Consider the following 15,925-nt stretch of genomic DNA (forward strand, 5'->3'; position numbering starts at 1 on the left):
TGCTGGCTTATACATAATGCCTAAGTGTATGCACCTGTCCTGGGCTGTTCCAGAGCTCCTGGAAGTGCGAGGCCCCAGCAGCCTCTGTGAGTCTTGCTGGAACTCCTGTTCATCAGGGTTTCCCAAGGCATGGAGCTCAGACGGTGGTTTCCAAACCCACTGGGAGATCACCAGACACTCAACGGCATTCCTGGCAAGTCGTAATGCCCCAGACTGTGGGAAAACTCAGCAAGCCATACAGGAAAGTAAGATAAAGAAGGATAAACTGAGTCCTGGCCCAGTAGGGGAAATGACACTGGGCAGGCTGTCTTTGGAGTGTGCACTTGAGACCAACTTGCCTACAGGTGCGCAGCTGCGGGCAGTGGGCCTAGGAGGGATTTAAGACAACCCCATACTGCACCTACTCAGTGCCTTACCTTCCACGTATGATAACTAACAGCCTCACAATTAAAATGAATACCCAGCGAATTCACATCAATACATAAATGGCATCAGGAACTTTGAGGGCAGGATTTGAGACTGCAGAGATCAAGAGGAAGCAAGTGGATTCTGGATGGCATGCTGGTGCAGACCAGGTCAGAGCCCCCAGCACTGGTCCAGGACAGGCTCTGCACAAGCAGTGACGCTCCCCTCTGTGGCCACCAGAGGTCATCGGCTCCCGCTGTGGAGCTGCAAGCTGTCCTGTCTGCTAGGCCTGACCCTTACTTTCCAAAGCCAGCGCGGCCCAGAAATGGACTGTGTCCCTTCAGCCCTGGAGCCACCAGCCCAGAGCGAGAGAAGAGACCTCTTCACAGAACATCGCCCACCTCTGCCACGGCAGGCCGGGAGCCGAGACCTGGGTTCAGCCTTGGCGTTGAGGAAGCTTGCTCTGAGCATGCTGGGGATGAAGGAAAGGCACAGCATCCCGGCTGCCTCTCAGCGCCCCAAGGGAGTGTCTTCCCTCTCAAGTGGCCTGGGGGGCAGGTGTTGCTCACTGCTTTCCCCTGCTCTGTAGTGGAACCCAGTACTCACCCAAACCAAAACCATTCAGAACATTTAAGCACACTACGTTTAAACCTTCAAGAGTTTAGTCTTCACACTGACCTACAGCAAACTTGGGAAATTTAAAAAACAATGTGTACAACATCACCATCCAGTTAGAGACCATGGCCCTCCCTGGACACTTGGCCCCTTCCTGCATTATCAGTGTAGGCCTCGCCATTGTGGTCCCGCCCTAGTCCTTCCACCCCAGTCTCCGTGCTCTGACCCGTCTCCACTCAGTCACCACCACACAAGTGCCCCTGCCATCCTGCTGCCTGGATGGCTGTGAGGGCTCCCCTTGCCCAGAGTACCAAGTCCAACCTTGAAGTGTACCCACAGCACTGCCCTGCACCTTCTCCACAGCTTCGTGGGACTCTCTCTGCTGCCTGAACACTCGGTGCTCTGCCTGGCTCTGCGCCTCCATGTGGGCTGGGTGGAATCTTCTGCTGGTGAGCCCTCCTTTCCTCCTCTGCATGAACACTCCCCATCTGCCTAAATCCAGATGAAATGCTCTCTTCTCTCTCAGTGCTGGCAGCTCCTTCCTAAGTGTTTGTGCCACACTTACCACATCAGATGGCGAGGTTTCAGTTCTGTCTATGTGCCTGGCCAGACAGCAAGCTACCCGAGGACAGGGACCATGACCGAGTGTGTAGGTTGCTCCAGAATCAGCCCACTGACATCACATAGTACTGGGCACTAGGGAAGCGCTCCATATATGTTTGATGAATGAGTTAATGTTCTCAATGAAGGTTAAAGCACGTAATACAATAAAACCAAGCCAGCTCTCCACCAGGACAAGTGCCTTATGTAAGGACCAGCCTGCAGCTTGCTTGTTACCCCCCATCCTAACTCTCATTCTCCACTGACACTCATGCTGAGTGCCTGCTGTGTGCTGGGCAGTAGGCTGTGCACTCAGCACAGGACCTTGTTTAATCATCACTCCTGAGCCTGAGGCTTGGAAAGGTTGCCCCAGAGCATTCATTCACTGAGCAAAGGGAAGGGCAGAAACGGGGTTGACTTCAGGTGGCTCTAAGGGTGGTGCTCTTTGTCACAGCGCTGGAAGTGAGAAGACTGGGATGGAGTCCCACTCTGCCGCTGCCCAGCTGTGTATGTGATCTCAGGCCAGCAACTTCCTCTAAAAACTACAGCATGCTCTGTGATGCTGGAGGACCATGGTTACTGTCCTGTTGGCTCATGCGCCTTCTCTCCGTCCTGCCTTCCCCAGCTGTCCTAACCTCTATTTCTCTTCCCTAGACTCCAGTCCCTATTTCTGAGCACTTGTGTGCCTTGACAAGGCCAGCTGAGTTTACGCCCAAGGAGCTGTCCATTGTCCTTACCTTGATTTTCTGAAAACCCGGCCAGCAGGCAGCACTTAGACGTCTAAGTTGCCAGGCCTCCCTGTCCTGGAAGGGACAGTCTCCGCTGGGTGCTTGGATATTCTGGCCCTTCCACTCCTTCCCTCTGCGACTTGTCATAGTAACTGCCAACTGTTTCCTTCTGTCCACCCACCTTTTCTCTCTTACCCTGCCTGCTCCTAGCCTGGTCAACCAAACCTGCACCACTACGGGCCTCACAATGTCCCCCTGCACCCTCATGGGAGGGGCTGGATTTGTAAGTGGGAACATAGGGAGGGATTTCTGTGGAAGGCCATTCCAGCCCCTCAGTTCCCTTCTGATTAGGGTTTTTTGCATGGCCGGTCAACTACATCCCAGGACATGGGCACCAACACCATGCAGGGGTTGTGGTGTCGGAATGTGCAATACTTAACTCCTCTTTAATTTAGAGGAGAGCACCTTCCCTTCTTGCCCTTTCTGTCCCCGAGGGCCATGGGTCTCCCATCCTAACGTCAGTGACTGTAACACGGATAAAGAGCTCCATGACAGGAATGGGCACTCAGATTTCTCCTCAAGGACACAAAAGATATCTGTTTATACCTGTTGTTTCCTTTTGCATCAGAAAAGTCTCTGAAACGTGAGGAAGGGGAAGGAGCAGTTCCATTTCAGACTCCTTCATTCACTCACTCATGATACATCCAGTTATGAAACATTTGTCTGGATGCCAGATTCTGGGTTAAACTCTGGGGATGCCAAGGAGTCCATGATCTAGCTGGGGGCAGGGGAGGATAAAGGTGCAAGTAAGCCCAATACATGATGCGAGCTCTTATAGTGGCATCTTGAGTCTTAATGGGAGCTTAGAGGAAGGAGCATCTCAGTCTGTACAAAAAGTCCATTAAGGCTTCATAGAGGAAATGATGCTCATACAAATACTTTAAGCACATGTCGGGAGGTTGCTCCTGGTAAGGGAAATGGCACAAGCCCACATATGGAGGTCGTTTGAGGAGCTACAAATAGATTGGGACACCTGGAATATGAAGTAGAGGGGTGAAATTATTGGCAGTAGCAGTTGAACAAGCGGGAAATGCTGGATTGTATATCCACCTCTAAAGGGGTTACATTTCTACTCTGTAGGCAAGCAATCAAGACCTAGGACACACAGTGCTGGGGAGGGGTGTGGACAGCAGACTGGAGGAAGGGCAGGGAGAGGGGCGAGCTGACCGGAGAGAGGCCTCTGCTGGGATCCTGCTCAGGAAGCTGGGTGATCAGAGGGGTCAGTTCTCCTGGGGATCTGCAGCACTTTGGGTTTCTAGCATTTCCCAGGCTGGGTGGAAGCCCTGAGATGACGCTCCACATCGTCTGGGAATCATCAATACTAGAAATACAAGATACCTATTTACACCTGTTTATACAGGAGGTGAAAGCCAGGCTCGTTTCTCCCAAGGTGCTTGGCCAGGGCCTCTTGGTTATCACCTCCCTCCCCACGGGGCGCCGGGAAGGCTTCCAGAGCACTTGCACTCCAGGACATGCTCCCTTCAGCTCAGAGGAGCCCTGCCTAGCCAGGAGAGGGACACCTCCCCCACACTGTGGGATGCCCACAGGAGGTCAGGGAGCCTGCTGAGTTTTCTTTTGCCCTGGTTCATTTTCCTTCTGGAGCAGCAGGCTCATCTCCTGCATTTTTAATAGCTGAGCATATTTAGCATTCAGCACACACGTGTGGGTTGATAAGGCCCAACGAGAAGGCAACAAGCCATGTGGGGGAGGAAAACCTTCTCCCTGCTCCCAACCACTTCAGTGGGTTTGTGGATTTGAGTTCCCCTAAGGCTCACTTCCTGGGCCAGGGCAGCGAAGTGACAGCAGGTGGGGAAATCAGACTGGCTGACCCAATCCCTGTGCCGAGGCCGGTCCCCTGGCCAAGCAGGGGCTTCTACATGAAGGCTGAAACATTCATCTTAGCTCAAAACAGCCAAGCAATATCAGCTATTCTTCAATCAAAACAAAAGCCAAGCAGTCACAATTCCCTCTTGATCCAGGGACAGAGTCACTTTGCCCACTTCCTTCTGCCTTTTGTGGGCTCCATGGACACCCACACTGCAGGACACCAGACAGGGTGCTCTCTGGCCTCTGGCACCCCAGGAGTGGTCTCCCAAGCAGGACAGAGAACTAGTGCAGAGAGGCTCTGACAGCCCAGGAGCTGGATCGGGGGCTGGGCGGGGCAGGCACTGCCAGGCAGATCTGCAGGGGACAAATCTGACAGCATGGAGAGGCCCTCCCTGTTCCCCCCTTTCTTGTAATGCAGAGTTATTTTTGAACCTCCCCAGCCACAGAAGGGAGAGAACAACGAGCCCACAGATCATTTAACCTTGCGTGAGATGCCGAGGTCAGCCTTTACTCAGGAGTGGTGTTTTTATTGCTGTACATGTAAATTTGAGCTCCTCAGGAAAGGGAGCCCCTAACCTACTCTTGCATCAAATCTTAAGGCCAGAGCCCAGCACCTGCAGGCAGGCTTACGCTTTCTTGACCTTTAGGGGCTGACACAGAGCTCCTTTGGAGCAGGGGAGCAGTAGAACTTGGGCAAGGGACTCTCTGCATGGCCCGATTGGGTCCCCCAGGTCTGTTCCCACCATACACTGAGCAACAGCAGGCTAATATGGGAAAGGAGCGAAATCCTTCCACTTTGGAATTCCATACTACTGTTGGAGAGCATAACATTCGAGAGATCCTAGGAGCCACACAAACATACCTGTGAATCAAAGAACCAGAGGGCCCCACACAGGGTCACTGACCTGGGTATCCAGACCTGTGTTCTGTGGCCACTGAGCACTTAAAATGTAGCTAAGGAACTGACTTCTAAATTTTATTGTATTTTAATTCATTACATTTGAAAAACACATACTTGATTCACTTAACAGAAAATGTTTGGATCACCCTGGGTATGCAAATCTATTTTATAATCCCTAACTTTCTATGAAATCTAAATATGGATCAAGAATTGCCAATGAATTGAGTATCCAAATTGCGATGTGCTGTAAGTATAAATGACACACAGGATTTCAAAGACTTAGTATGGAAAAAAAAAGTGGAAACCATTTCCCTGATTACATGTTGAAATGGTAATATAGTGGCTAGATTAGGCTAAATAAACTGTATTATTATTAAGATTAATTTCATGTGTTTCTTTTCATTTTTTTTCAATATGGTTACTAGAAAATTTAAAATTACGTGTGGCACACACAGTATTTCTACTGGATAGTTTCAGTCTGAACAATTCTAGACAAAAGGTTAACCGTCTCCAGGAATGGAAACCTTGAATCCCTTTCAATGGTCAGATCCATTTCATTCAATTCAACAAATATTTACTGACAAGGGGACCGTGTTTGCTGAGTGTGAGGACCTACCATGTAGGAGGCCCTGCAATTACTACTGAGTGGAGGGCATACAGGAGGTCTAACCTATGGAAGACCACAGAGAGAGTCACGGGTAAGGTGGAAATAAAGTGCCATGGGGATTAAAAGGAGACACCAGCAAAACAGGTGGCTGGCAAGGAGCAAGTGAATGAGGAGAGAAGGGTTTGGAAAAGAAGGTGGCCAGTGGGATGCGCGGCAAGGGGACGGCCAGGGTGTGGAGGAGAAAACAGGGAGGAGAGTGCGGCCAACGCAGATGTCAGGTGTCACACTGAGTGTTTGAACCCAGGGGTCAAGAGAGAGCCATGGGCTGGGAATGGAGATTTGAGAGTCATGAGTGTAGACACAGGCATTGAAACCATGAGTATGGATGGGGCGTCCAGAGAAGGGACATGGTTTGAGAAGAGCAGGGGCCAAGGGTGGGACCCCAGAGAAGAGGGGACAGGGGAACAGGATTCTGAAGAGACGGGGACTGCTAAGCCACAGTTCTGTCCACACCTTCCTGGCACAGATCCTCCACTCTCCGGGGAACCCTCCGGGAACTGAGGCTGAGGCCGAGCCCTCGAAGCCTCCAAGCCAGACCTGCCCAGCCCTGCCGGCATCCGTCCCAGTGATGGCGGGGAGGGGATGACGGCCAGGTTGTGGAGGAGAGAATAGCAAGGATAGTGCGGCCAGCGTTCAGCCTCATTCCTGGCATGCCCCATGGTCAGAATGCCCACCTACCTGAAGTTAGGTAAACTCACCCATTAGCTCTCTGCCCTTCACACAAAGGGAGCACTCCAGCTTCTGGACCTTTCTTTCCTAAGAGTCATTTCTCTCCTTTCAATCCTTTTGGTTTCTCTGCTTTGGACTCTGGCCATTTTTTTTCTGATTCTTTCAAAACTACTTTCTGCTCTAGCTGAAGGGGCCTTGCCCACAGTAGGCCTTCATAAATGCAAGTCAGATTGGTGTGAATTGGAGGAGACTGATCTAACCCCAGGGGCTCCGCAAAGGCGTGCCTCCTGGGAGGACACCTGATGCTATGTCTCACCCCCCGCAGGACTGCATTTATATTCATTAGGTACTGTGTTCATTTTATGGTCTTCCATGACCCCCAGGTTTCCTGGCTTATTCCTCACGAGACCCTGGACTAGCTTTCCTCTTTTGGTTTCTCTGCAGCTCATTTCTGGACTCTGAATAAATGATTTCCTCCTTTTTCATTCTTAACTTCAGTCTGAGCCTGAAGAGACATTTTTCTCCTCTTTCAGAAATTTGACCCCTCACTGGTTATCACTGGTTTTAGGGGTTCTGTCCTTGGGCACACACGATCATAATGACATTAGCACCAATATTTATCACATGTGTGCTCTGTTCCAGACGCTACACTTGCTGCTTTTATAGAAATCCTCACACTGATCCCATGGGGTGGAACTATTATTAGCCCCATTTTACAGGTGAGGAATACTAAGGCCCACCAAGATCACACAACTTGCCCAAAGTCACCCAGCTGAGAAGTGTACACAGGCCATGATTCAGAGCTTGTACTTCTTTCAGGACACCTGAAGCTCCCTCGGCAAACAATCTTCCAGGGGCACTCTGAGGTCACAGATAAGAGACTCACATTCTTGGCAGGCAGGCCCAGAGGCCACCAACTGCCACTCGGAGGCTGGGTTTTCCCTAACCAGCTATGCCCTCTGACAGGATGGACCCAAGAGCCTGCCAGTCACACGAGACAAAGCTTATCCACGAGGCCCACCTGCATGACCGGTAACTCTGCTCCTCAACAGCCGGGCCCAAACCTCTCCACTCCAGCCCAAGAGGCCCTTTAATTGACCTGGCATAATTAGCTCTTCACAAAGTCATCATAATTTCCAGCGTGCAGTGACAAACCAACTGATGGATGACTTAACTCCACAGCTTCCATTGGTATCAACTTCAGGGTAATTAACTACCATTAATTAACAAAGCACTCTTTCTCTTTAAATAGATATATTGGACAGATTCCACACTCACTCCTGTCTGCCTACCTGAGGCCTGAAAGATAAGGCTTGAGGCTCAACCCTTCCATGTCCCAAGGTGGGCCTGTCATAATTTGAAGCCACTCCTTTTTCTGCCTCCTGTCCTTGTTTTCAGCTTGGCTTCCTGTCTGTCTGATCTACAGGTATCTTTTCCCTGACTTTTTGGTCAAGACTGAGATAAAAAAAAGAATTAAAAGCTTCTGATTTTTCAGTCATCTGCAATGGGCTCTCTCCTACCCCATCAAAGGGGTGACATTCTCTTTGGACTTTCTCACTTCCTCCCGTGGTCAGCTCCCAGTTACCTGCCTCTGCTGGCAGCCTTGGCGTGGCAGGAGGCCCTGTGGGGGGCCGGGACCAGGGCTGCCCTCCCCCTGGGCAGACTGTCTGCATGTTTGATAATTCAACTCCAACGTTTCTCCTCACTGGCACAGAAAATTGAGAGGTGACCATATAACTGAGGCATATTTTCCCGTTACCCTTTCCTTAGTCACAACATGGTGCAGCAGCTCAGCAAGAGAAGAAACTCCCCCGTCAGGCCCAGGGCACCTTAGGTCCCGGGTTCCCTCCAGTGCTTAGGTTCCTGCCCTTCATTTGGCCACTGACCTCCTCTGTCCCCCAAATTCCTGGACACAATGCCCAGGAACAAAGCCAGAGGGTACACAGTTTGCCCTGGTGACAGGAACAAGCAGTAAGGACAGACAGCTGCTGGCTCCCAGCACCGACACTCACCATGGTTTATCCCTGGATCCTTTCGCAGAAAAGACTGTGTGCTGCCTGCTGCTGGAGGTAAGAAGATTGTCTTTGGGCGTTTTGAATGGCTTTGAGGTGCTGCTGGCAGAGTTATGGCCGCTGAAACAGGCTTTTGTTTTCGCCTGTACTAGTGATGTCCTGGAATGGGAGGGAGGAGGCGCCGGAGAGGGAGAAGGTCTACACATTGAACCGTGTCTTCTCTCTATGGAGGGAGAAAGAGTAGAACTCAGCACATCGTCTGTAGCAGTGAATCTCACATACCCGTGCACGCTCAGACACACAATGGGCAAGAGAAAAGAGCTTGTCTGGCATCATCAGCTCCCAGAAGCCTCAGTTCTGACTACTTGTAACTTGTCATCTACTCTACCCCACCAACCAGCAGTGACCACATTCTGAATTTCTGTATCAAATGGCACGCTGAACTAACACCACATTTCTCATGGGAGGTATTTATCAGGCTGTCCTTCTGCCGTGCCACTTCCACAGGACTAGCAGAGAGAACACCAGGTGTCAGCTGAACACAGTAAGATAACCCCATAGCTGAAGAGATTCCCAGATCAGAGGAGTAAGGTCCCCCAGGGCAGCAGATAGGGCAATGCCCCCGAGAGAACAAACAGGAAACTGCTGCACCTGACCCCCAGCAGCACCGAGGTCAGAAGGACCAGAAGGGCTGCATCAAAGGGCCTTCAGAGAGCCAGCAAGTGGCCTGGCATCTATCCATCTGCCACTGTGGCCTCTACAGGGCTCACTGAGGCCTAGGACCACAGCTGCTGGGCCGGCCATGCAGGAGGAATCAGTGCTTGAGGCAGAATCCACAGGCAGGGGCCTGGACCCGGGCGGGCAGGCACAGCTTGCTGAGGTTCTACAGAAATCCCAGCGCTCCGGGCAGACACACCTTGCTGCTGCATCCTCCGTCAGCTGACTCAGTGCACAGGATGAGGATGCCGACTGGGATAGCAGGTGCATGAAGTTCGAGGGTATACCCTACCCACCATGGGGGTTCTTAACTGTTACAGGTAACAGATTTGATCAAAGTTAAGGACACCTCTCCAAAGATAAGTGCACATTTACACAGGTCCCAAAACTCTGCACACAATTACAGTTAGGAATTATGGACCCCCAGGAGGCCAGGGCTCTGAAATTCTAAGTCCCCACTGCCTCTCTTGTGCCTACTACAGGGCCCCACATAGAGTTGGTGCTTAATTAATGTGGGCTGAATAAATAAAATTATAACACATGTTCTGATGGGAAGAACTAGAGATCACAAATCTGGAAATCTGGGTTAAACATGATAATGAACAAGGGGAAGAAGGCAGACCACATCTGCCCTCCAGCTCCAGGCTGAGTCTCAGGCTTGTCTCACTAGTGAGACATTTCTGGTTGCTATTCTAGGCACCCTGACCTGGGAGAAGAAAGTCGGACTAATCTTGGTTATCTGGGACAGGACTTTGGGGTTTCTCTGTGCTCCCTAATGCCAGGTTATCTCAGAACAGAATGGCTCTACTCCTCTGAGGAAGTGGGAATGGGGGAAAAGCAGGTTTTTGAGGATCATCTGATTGTTGAGTATTTTTGCCTTTACTGTGCTCACCCTGGATAACTTAACTGGGCAGTTTCTCTTCACTGAATCAGAATATACTCTGCATATATGTTCAGTTCCCAGAGCCATCCTGCTGAAGGTTTTAAAAACCAAGAGCTTGTTTCAGGGTCTCTGTTTCGATGTAGTAGTGACAGCCCTGGGCTGGAAGGCAGGAGAGCGAGCCTCCAACTCCAATCACACCACATTAGTAGCCTTATAGCCTGGAGTTCACCACTTAAACATTCTCGGTTTCCATGTCTTTATCTGTAAATGAGGTGGGTCCCTGGATGGCCTCTAAGGCCTCTTTCCACTCCATTCTCACAAATACAAGGCCTACTTACACCTGATCCTTCTCTCTTCATCCCTCATGATTCCTGAATGTTACAGCAATAATTACAGCTCAAATATTGAAATATTTCACTCAGGCAGGCTCTTCCTTGGAGGTATTCATCCTTTGTAAAATTGTACTGGCCTTTACAACCCCTGTGAGACAGGCAGGAACAGCCAGGCATCTCCACCTTCCTCACAGCTGACTGGCCAAGAAGACCTGGAGAGGCGAGGGGACTTCACAAGGTTAGGGCCAATGGCTATGCAAGGACTAGGGCCTCTGTGCCACGTGCAGGGGCCTAGCTTCTTCTCAGGAAGGCAGGAAATGGGGTGTACTGTGACCAAGATTTGAAGTCAGGAAATTAGGAAATGAAGGACTGAGAATCACTGGAGGTTAGAACTAGATCTTAAAAGTCAGCTCATCCAACCTCCTTGATGGATAACCTATCAGTTAGTGAGGTTGTCAGGTACCAGCCTGCAGGACTAAGCTAGTTGGTGGCAATGGTGAGACCAAAACCCAGTTTCTCACTTCAGATCCATAGATCTTTCTGCTCTTCAGAAATGTCTTTTTTGGCTATTTCTTTCTTTCTTTCTTTTTTTGGTAGAGGTTTCCAAAACTAAAATAAACCTTCAATTTTTACCACCACTGCCTGGGATTTTGCTGCAGCTCCCGTTCACTCACTGGCTACCACTCACTCAAGCTGGCAGAGGGGGTAAGCAGGAAGGGTATGCAGAACTATTCGTCAGTTCCAGTGGGAGATAAACCTTGGTAATGAATATAAATTTTATCTTGCTAAACTAAGAGTTAGAAATAATATGAGTACATAAAGATAAATCAAGGAAAGGTGCCAGGAGGGAAAAATGGATGGGCCAGACCAGACATTCTACAATCACCTTCTCAGAGAATCCTGGTTTGCGGCTGCCTACACATTCTGCTGCTAAACTCACAGAAAAAACTAAAACAACGGAGAACCCGTTTTCTTGGTTTTATATTTCAGTTCCGTAAATTCTTCTTACCAATCCAAAGGGCAAGTGGAGAGAATATTCATCAAAACTTGAAGCAGCCCTTTACCCTTCATTTTAAAAATCTGAGTCTTTGTATTGTAATATCAGATTAAAGTAGTATTTCCTACTTGTGAAACTGTTCCTTGTTGCTCAGACTGAATTGAATCTATCACTTTTTTAAGGTATCGCACAAAGAGATGTGCACTTCTGTCTCCTGATTTGCGAATTAGGCTGCTTGCCACCCCTGGTGCTGGTGGGAAAGGCTCTATAAGAATTGAAAGTGGGAAACAGGGGTCAGTGTGATCAGAGCTTCAGTCAGGAGGTGAGCTTCACCCTGCACTTGGCTAAGCTTTTGAAAATGGGTAGAACTGATGTCCTGAGTAAGGCAGAGTAAGTAAGCAGATTTTTCAGAAAGCTCTATTCAATGTGTATCTCTAGTCTGTGAGGACACAGCTATTGATAACTTACAGGGTTTTGTCTTTTGACCGAGAAGTGGGTGGGCTGGTGATAGAAGAACACAGGGTCTTAGTTTCTGCAAAAAGATACTGCTGTGCAGGTGGAATGTCTCTGGGTAAAGTGCTCCAGGTTTGTATTAAAACCATTCTGACAAAGGCCCTCACCTGCTTCGGACTTACTCATTTCTTTTCCCTTTTGGTCAAGGCACTGCCTTAGGCAGACCCTTAACATTATTCTAATTCCACTTGCCATGCCCAGAAAGAGTTTATAGGCCGTTGTATTTTTTACTCACTACTAAGACATTTTATAGACTGAAACAGTTTTAGAGAAAAAGAGCCTTTCCCTCCACATTTTTTCATTTTTTGTTAATGTGCACAGATGCATTAACAAAAATAACCAACTGATATTTTGGACTCTTCTTTTTCAATTAACATTATCTAATGATACATTTCTAATTCCCATATACTGGTCACTTAAAATGGCTAGGTAATATTCAATCCCTGACATGCTGTACATTATTTAGCCACTCTCTTACTATCTACTTACTGTTTTTTTTTAACTATTTATTTAAAAAGCGACTTAGGATTATTTCTCTGAGGTATAGTTCCAAAGTGAAAAGCTGCAACAGTTCAGAGCTCTTGCAACACATTTCTTTCCCGACTGTGTTTCTGAACAGAAAGACCAAACCAACCTATTGTGCTAATGTTGAATATGAGTACCACTTACCTACTGAAGTGAAAACAGAAATTCACTATCAGAACACCTACTCAGAATTAAGTGTCCATTACCTCAATAACAGCTTAGTGATTGTTCTTGGATCAGCAATCTCTGATCTCAACCCTTCTGTCCTTTGACCAACAGTAATCATAATTTATTAAGACTTTCCTATATGCCAGGCACTCAACTAAACATTCAATTTACCATGTAGCATTTAATTCTTATAATACCATAGGAGAGATACTATTATTATCTCTGTTTTATGGATGAAGAAACTGAGGTTCAGAGATATGTGTTGCCCAAGGTCACAGACCTAGGAAACATTGGTTCTGGGGATGTCTTCTGAGCCTGTGGTCTTAACTCTGTGCTTTATCGCCTTGATATCTCGGAAATACTGCAGCGAACGGGAGAGCCGAGAGGGCCCACTGGAGCCCTGGCTCCACTGTGCATGGGCGTTTCAGCACGGCGCCTGACTTCCCCAGGGACAGGAAAGAAACATCTTTTAGGTGTTTGACAGCTTTCAGGTAACAGTCAGCAGCCCCATGTCAAAGCCTGAAACCTCAACTTTAAAGGGCTTGGGGACCCTAGGACCAAAGAAATGAAAAACCAAATCCTGTCACTTTTTTGTATTTCCATTACGGGAAGTCTAGACCCTGGATCTCAGCAGCTGGCTGTTCTACTGTGACCTGCTTCACCATATAGGCCTTAACCATCCAGGCATGACTCTAGGGCACAATCCAGAGACCAGCTGAGCAGGGGGCTTGCAGACACTGACTCTCAGAGTTACAGAAAATCTCCATTAGGTGTGGGGAGCCCTGGGGCCTCCACAATTCTTCTCCATTACTCTCCTTGGGTAAAAGCCACCAGGTTCTCATGCAATTCAACTTCAGTAAAAATTTGGAACCTGCTTCCCCCCCTGTGCTTTTCTCATGGATATATTTTCATACTCACAGCATCAATGTCCTGCATGCAAAACCTCAGTACAGACACCTCATGAATGACCGAGCTGGCCGCCAATACCCAGTGTGGCTCCCTGTTCCAGTTTTAGAAAGAATGGGTTGGAATTTTCCAATACGGCCTTTAAGAGACCAACCTCCTCCCCACAGACTTTGAGCGCCATGGTCACTAAGAGCTCAGTCTCTTTCTGCCCCCACCTCTGAGGGTGGGTGCTTAGCAAATTAGGAGCTGGGATTGGTTTTATCAATGCATTCTATCTGCTTTAGCAGCTGCAGCCAGGGTGCTTTCCATAATGGACAAGCCTGAATTCCAAGGGAATCTTCTTCAAAAGGAGCGGGATGGTGAGGGGAAGAGCACAGACCTGGGCACAGGGCACCGTGTGGGAGCCATGCAGGCTGCACCTTGAGACCACTTGGTAAGGCCGGCAGGTATCTTCCTGGCTTACAGCTGCATTTGGGAAACCAGCCCCAAGTCACAGGCTATTCCGTGGAGGAGTGGGAGCCAGAATCTGAGCTTGTGGTCTCATTTACCACAATTGCAGTTAGACACTAAATATAGTGCCACAGTGGTTAGAGGAGGGATATTGAATCAGCCTTCCTTGGCGGGGGAGGAAATGAAGACACAGGGAAGTCAAGTGACTAAGGCAGGCTCTGAGTGGTAGGCAGAGCCATGCCAGGCAGTTCTTGTGCCAGGAGTGCTTGTGAGTGTCTCTGGCGTGGTCACTCCCTCCTCAAGCTGGAGTCCCTCTTTAAAAGATATCAGGGCTTCAGTGCCAGGGGGCGCTCCTTAAAGCGTGGGTGCCTGTCACTAATTACCTGCTGCTAGGTCTTCTGTATCCCTCCCTACCTCTTACCCAGTGCTGGGCAATGTGCACTGTTTGGGGCACTTTGACAAATGCCAGTGTGGGCCAGGGGCCTAAGCTGCTCACTCCTGCTCAGTCCTCAAATCCCCTGAGGCTCTGGGTTGGGTTCTTGGTAATCTGGTCACTCTGTGCCCATTTATTCAGTTAGGAAGCGAAGTAGCATTTCTTGAGTGCCTACGATGTGACAGGCACTGTGCAAGCTGCTTGCACACTTGCTGGTTGATGTAATCTACCCACAAAGTAGACACTGTTAACCTCCTGGTTACAGATGGGGAAACTAAAGCTCAGCAAGATTATGAAACATGACCAAGGTCACCTGGACCTTGGCAGCTGGGAGGAGAGCCCAGGACTGCCTGGACCCGGAGCCAATGCCCTTTCTACCAGGCCACCCCGCTGGGATGTGCTCTTCCCTCTGCACTTGAGCAACACAATTCTCCAACTAGCTTGACAAAGCAGTTCCCATTTTCAGAGCTGGCCCAGGATACCACTCTGCAGTTAGATGACTTGGAGGCCTCCTTATTTTTCCCTCTTGGGAGCACCCCCTCTCCTACCTGCCCTTCTGTTGGTTATTTATATTAAGGTGCACATTTCTGGCATCAGCCACTTCTGGGTAGGATTTGGGGAGTCCCAGGGACTTTCCAGGGCCCTGAAATATTTCCATAAGCCCCCAGGATGTCCTCACTAGATACCCAACCTAGACAAAAGAAAAAAAAAAAGCAGCAAATATAGACCTGTGGGGAAACAAGTGCACACACACACTGCTGGGAGTACTTTCAAGGGATGGCATTTCTCTGGAGAGCAATCTGGTGATAATAACAGGAACTAAAAAGCATTCACGGCCTTTGATCTGGTAATCTGGCAATTTTAGTCTGGAAAATAGACCTCAAGGAAAATATCTACCTCCCCCCACCCAAAGATATTCTCAGCAGCACTGTTTACAATGGTAAAAAAATACCACCATTAACCTGAATGAGCTGTATCAAAGTGGTTGAAAATGACATTACGAGGGTTAATTCAATCAAAGGGAAGGTATATGTGAGATAGTATACCCAAATCTCCAAGAAAATAAAAAATATCACAAATAATATATAAACACTAATCAGTATTTTATAAAAACATATAACACTTAACATACATTGTATATCTGAATATGTAATATATAGATAGAGGAGGAAAACAGGAGGATGTTAAGATGGATTGCTTAATAAGCTCTGTTCTGTTAAAGCTGTTTAAGTCCATACAGGAATAAAGATAAAGCAAACAAACAACAACAATAACAAAATAATAAGTCACCCTGAATCAGAGATGGTAAAAGGAAGAACACAAGTACAAGAATAAAGGTAGGAAGGAGAGAAAAACATGTGTTCAAGTCAAACTTCATTCGTTCGTTCATTCATTCATCCTTTAAAGCATTTCCTTGGCATGTACCATGTACCAGGCCCTGGGATAAAATGGTGGTTAGATAGACACTGTCACTGCCAGAAGGTTCCCTGAGGGTGGGCAGACACACTCCAGGTCCC

At 48.6% G+C, this 15,925-nt stretch overlaps 1 protein-coding gene across 9 annotated transcripts in view; it reads right to left on the reverse strand.

Moving 5' to 3' along the window:
* ATXN7L1 (ataxin 7 like 1) overlaps positions 1-15,925 on the reverse strand; it is a 221,302-nt gene that overhangs the window by 42,717 nt on the left and 162,660 nt on the right. For all 9 annotated transcript variants that reach the window (XM_073239006.1, XM_037003593.2, XM_037003594.2 and 6 more), the window contains one exon: positions 8,485-8,707. In XM_073239006.1, coding sequence (XP_073095107.1) covers positions 8,485-8,707 — 223 coding nt within the window. The remainder of the gene's footprint in view (positions 1-8,484; positions 8,708-15,925) is intronic.

This window comes from Manis javanica, chromosome 6 (assembly GCF_040802235.1).
Source record: "Manis javanica isolate MJ-LG chromosome 6, MJ_LKY, whole genome shotgun sequence".
Taxonomy (NCBI): domain Eukaryota; kingdom Metazoa; phylum Chordata; class Mammalia; order Pholidota; family Manidae; genus Manis; species Manis javanica.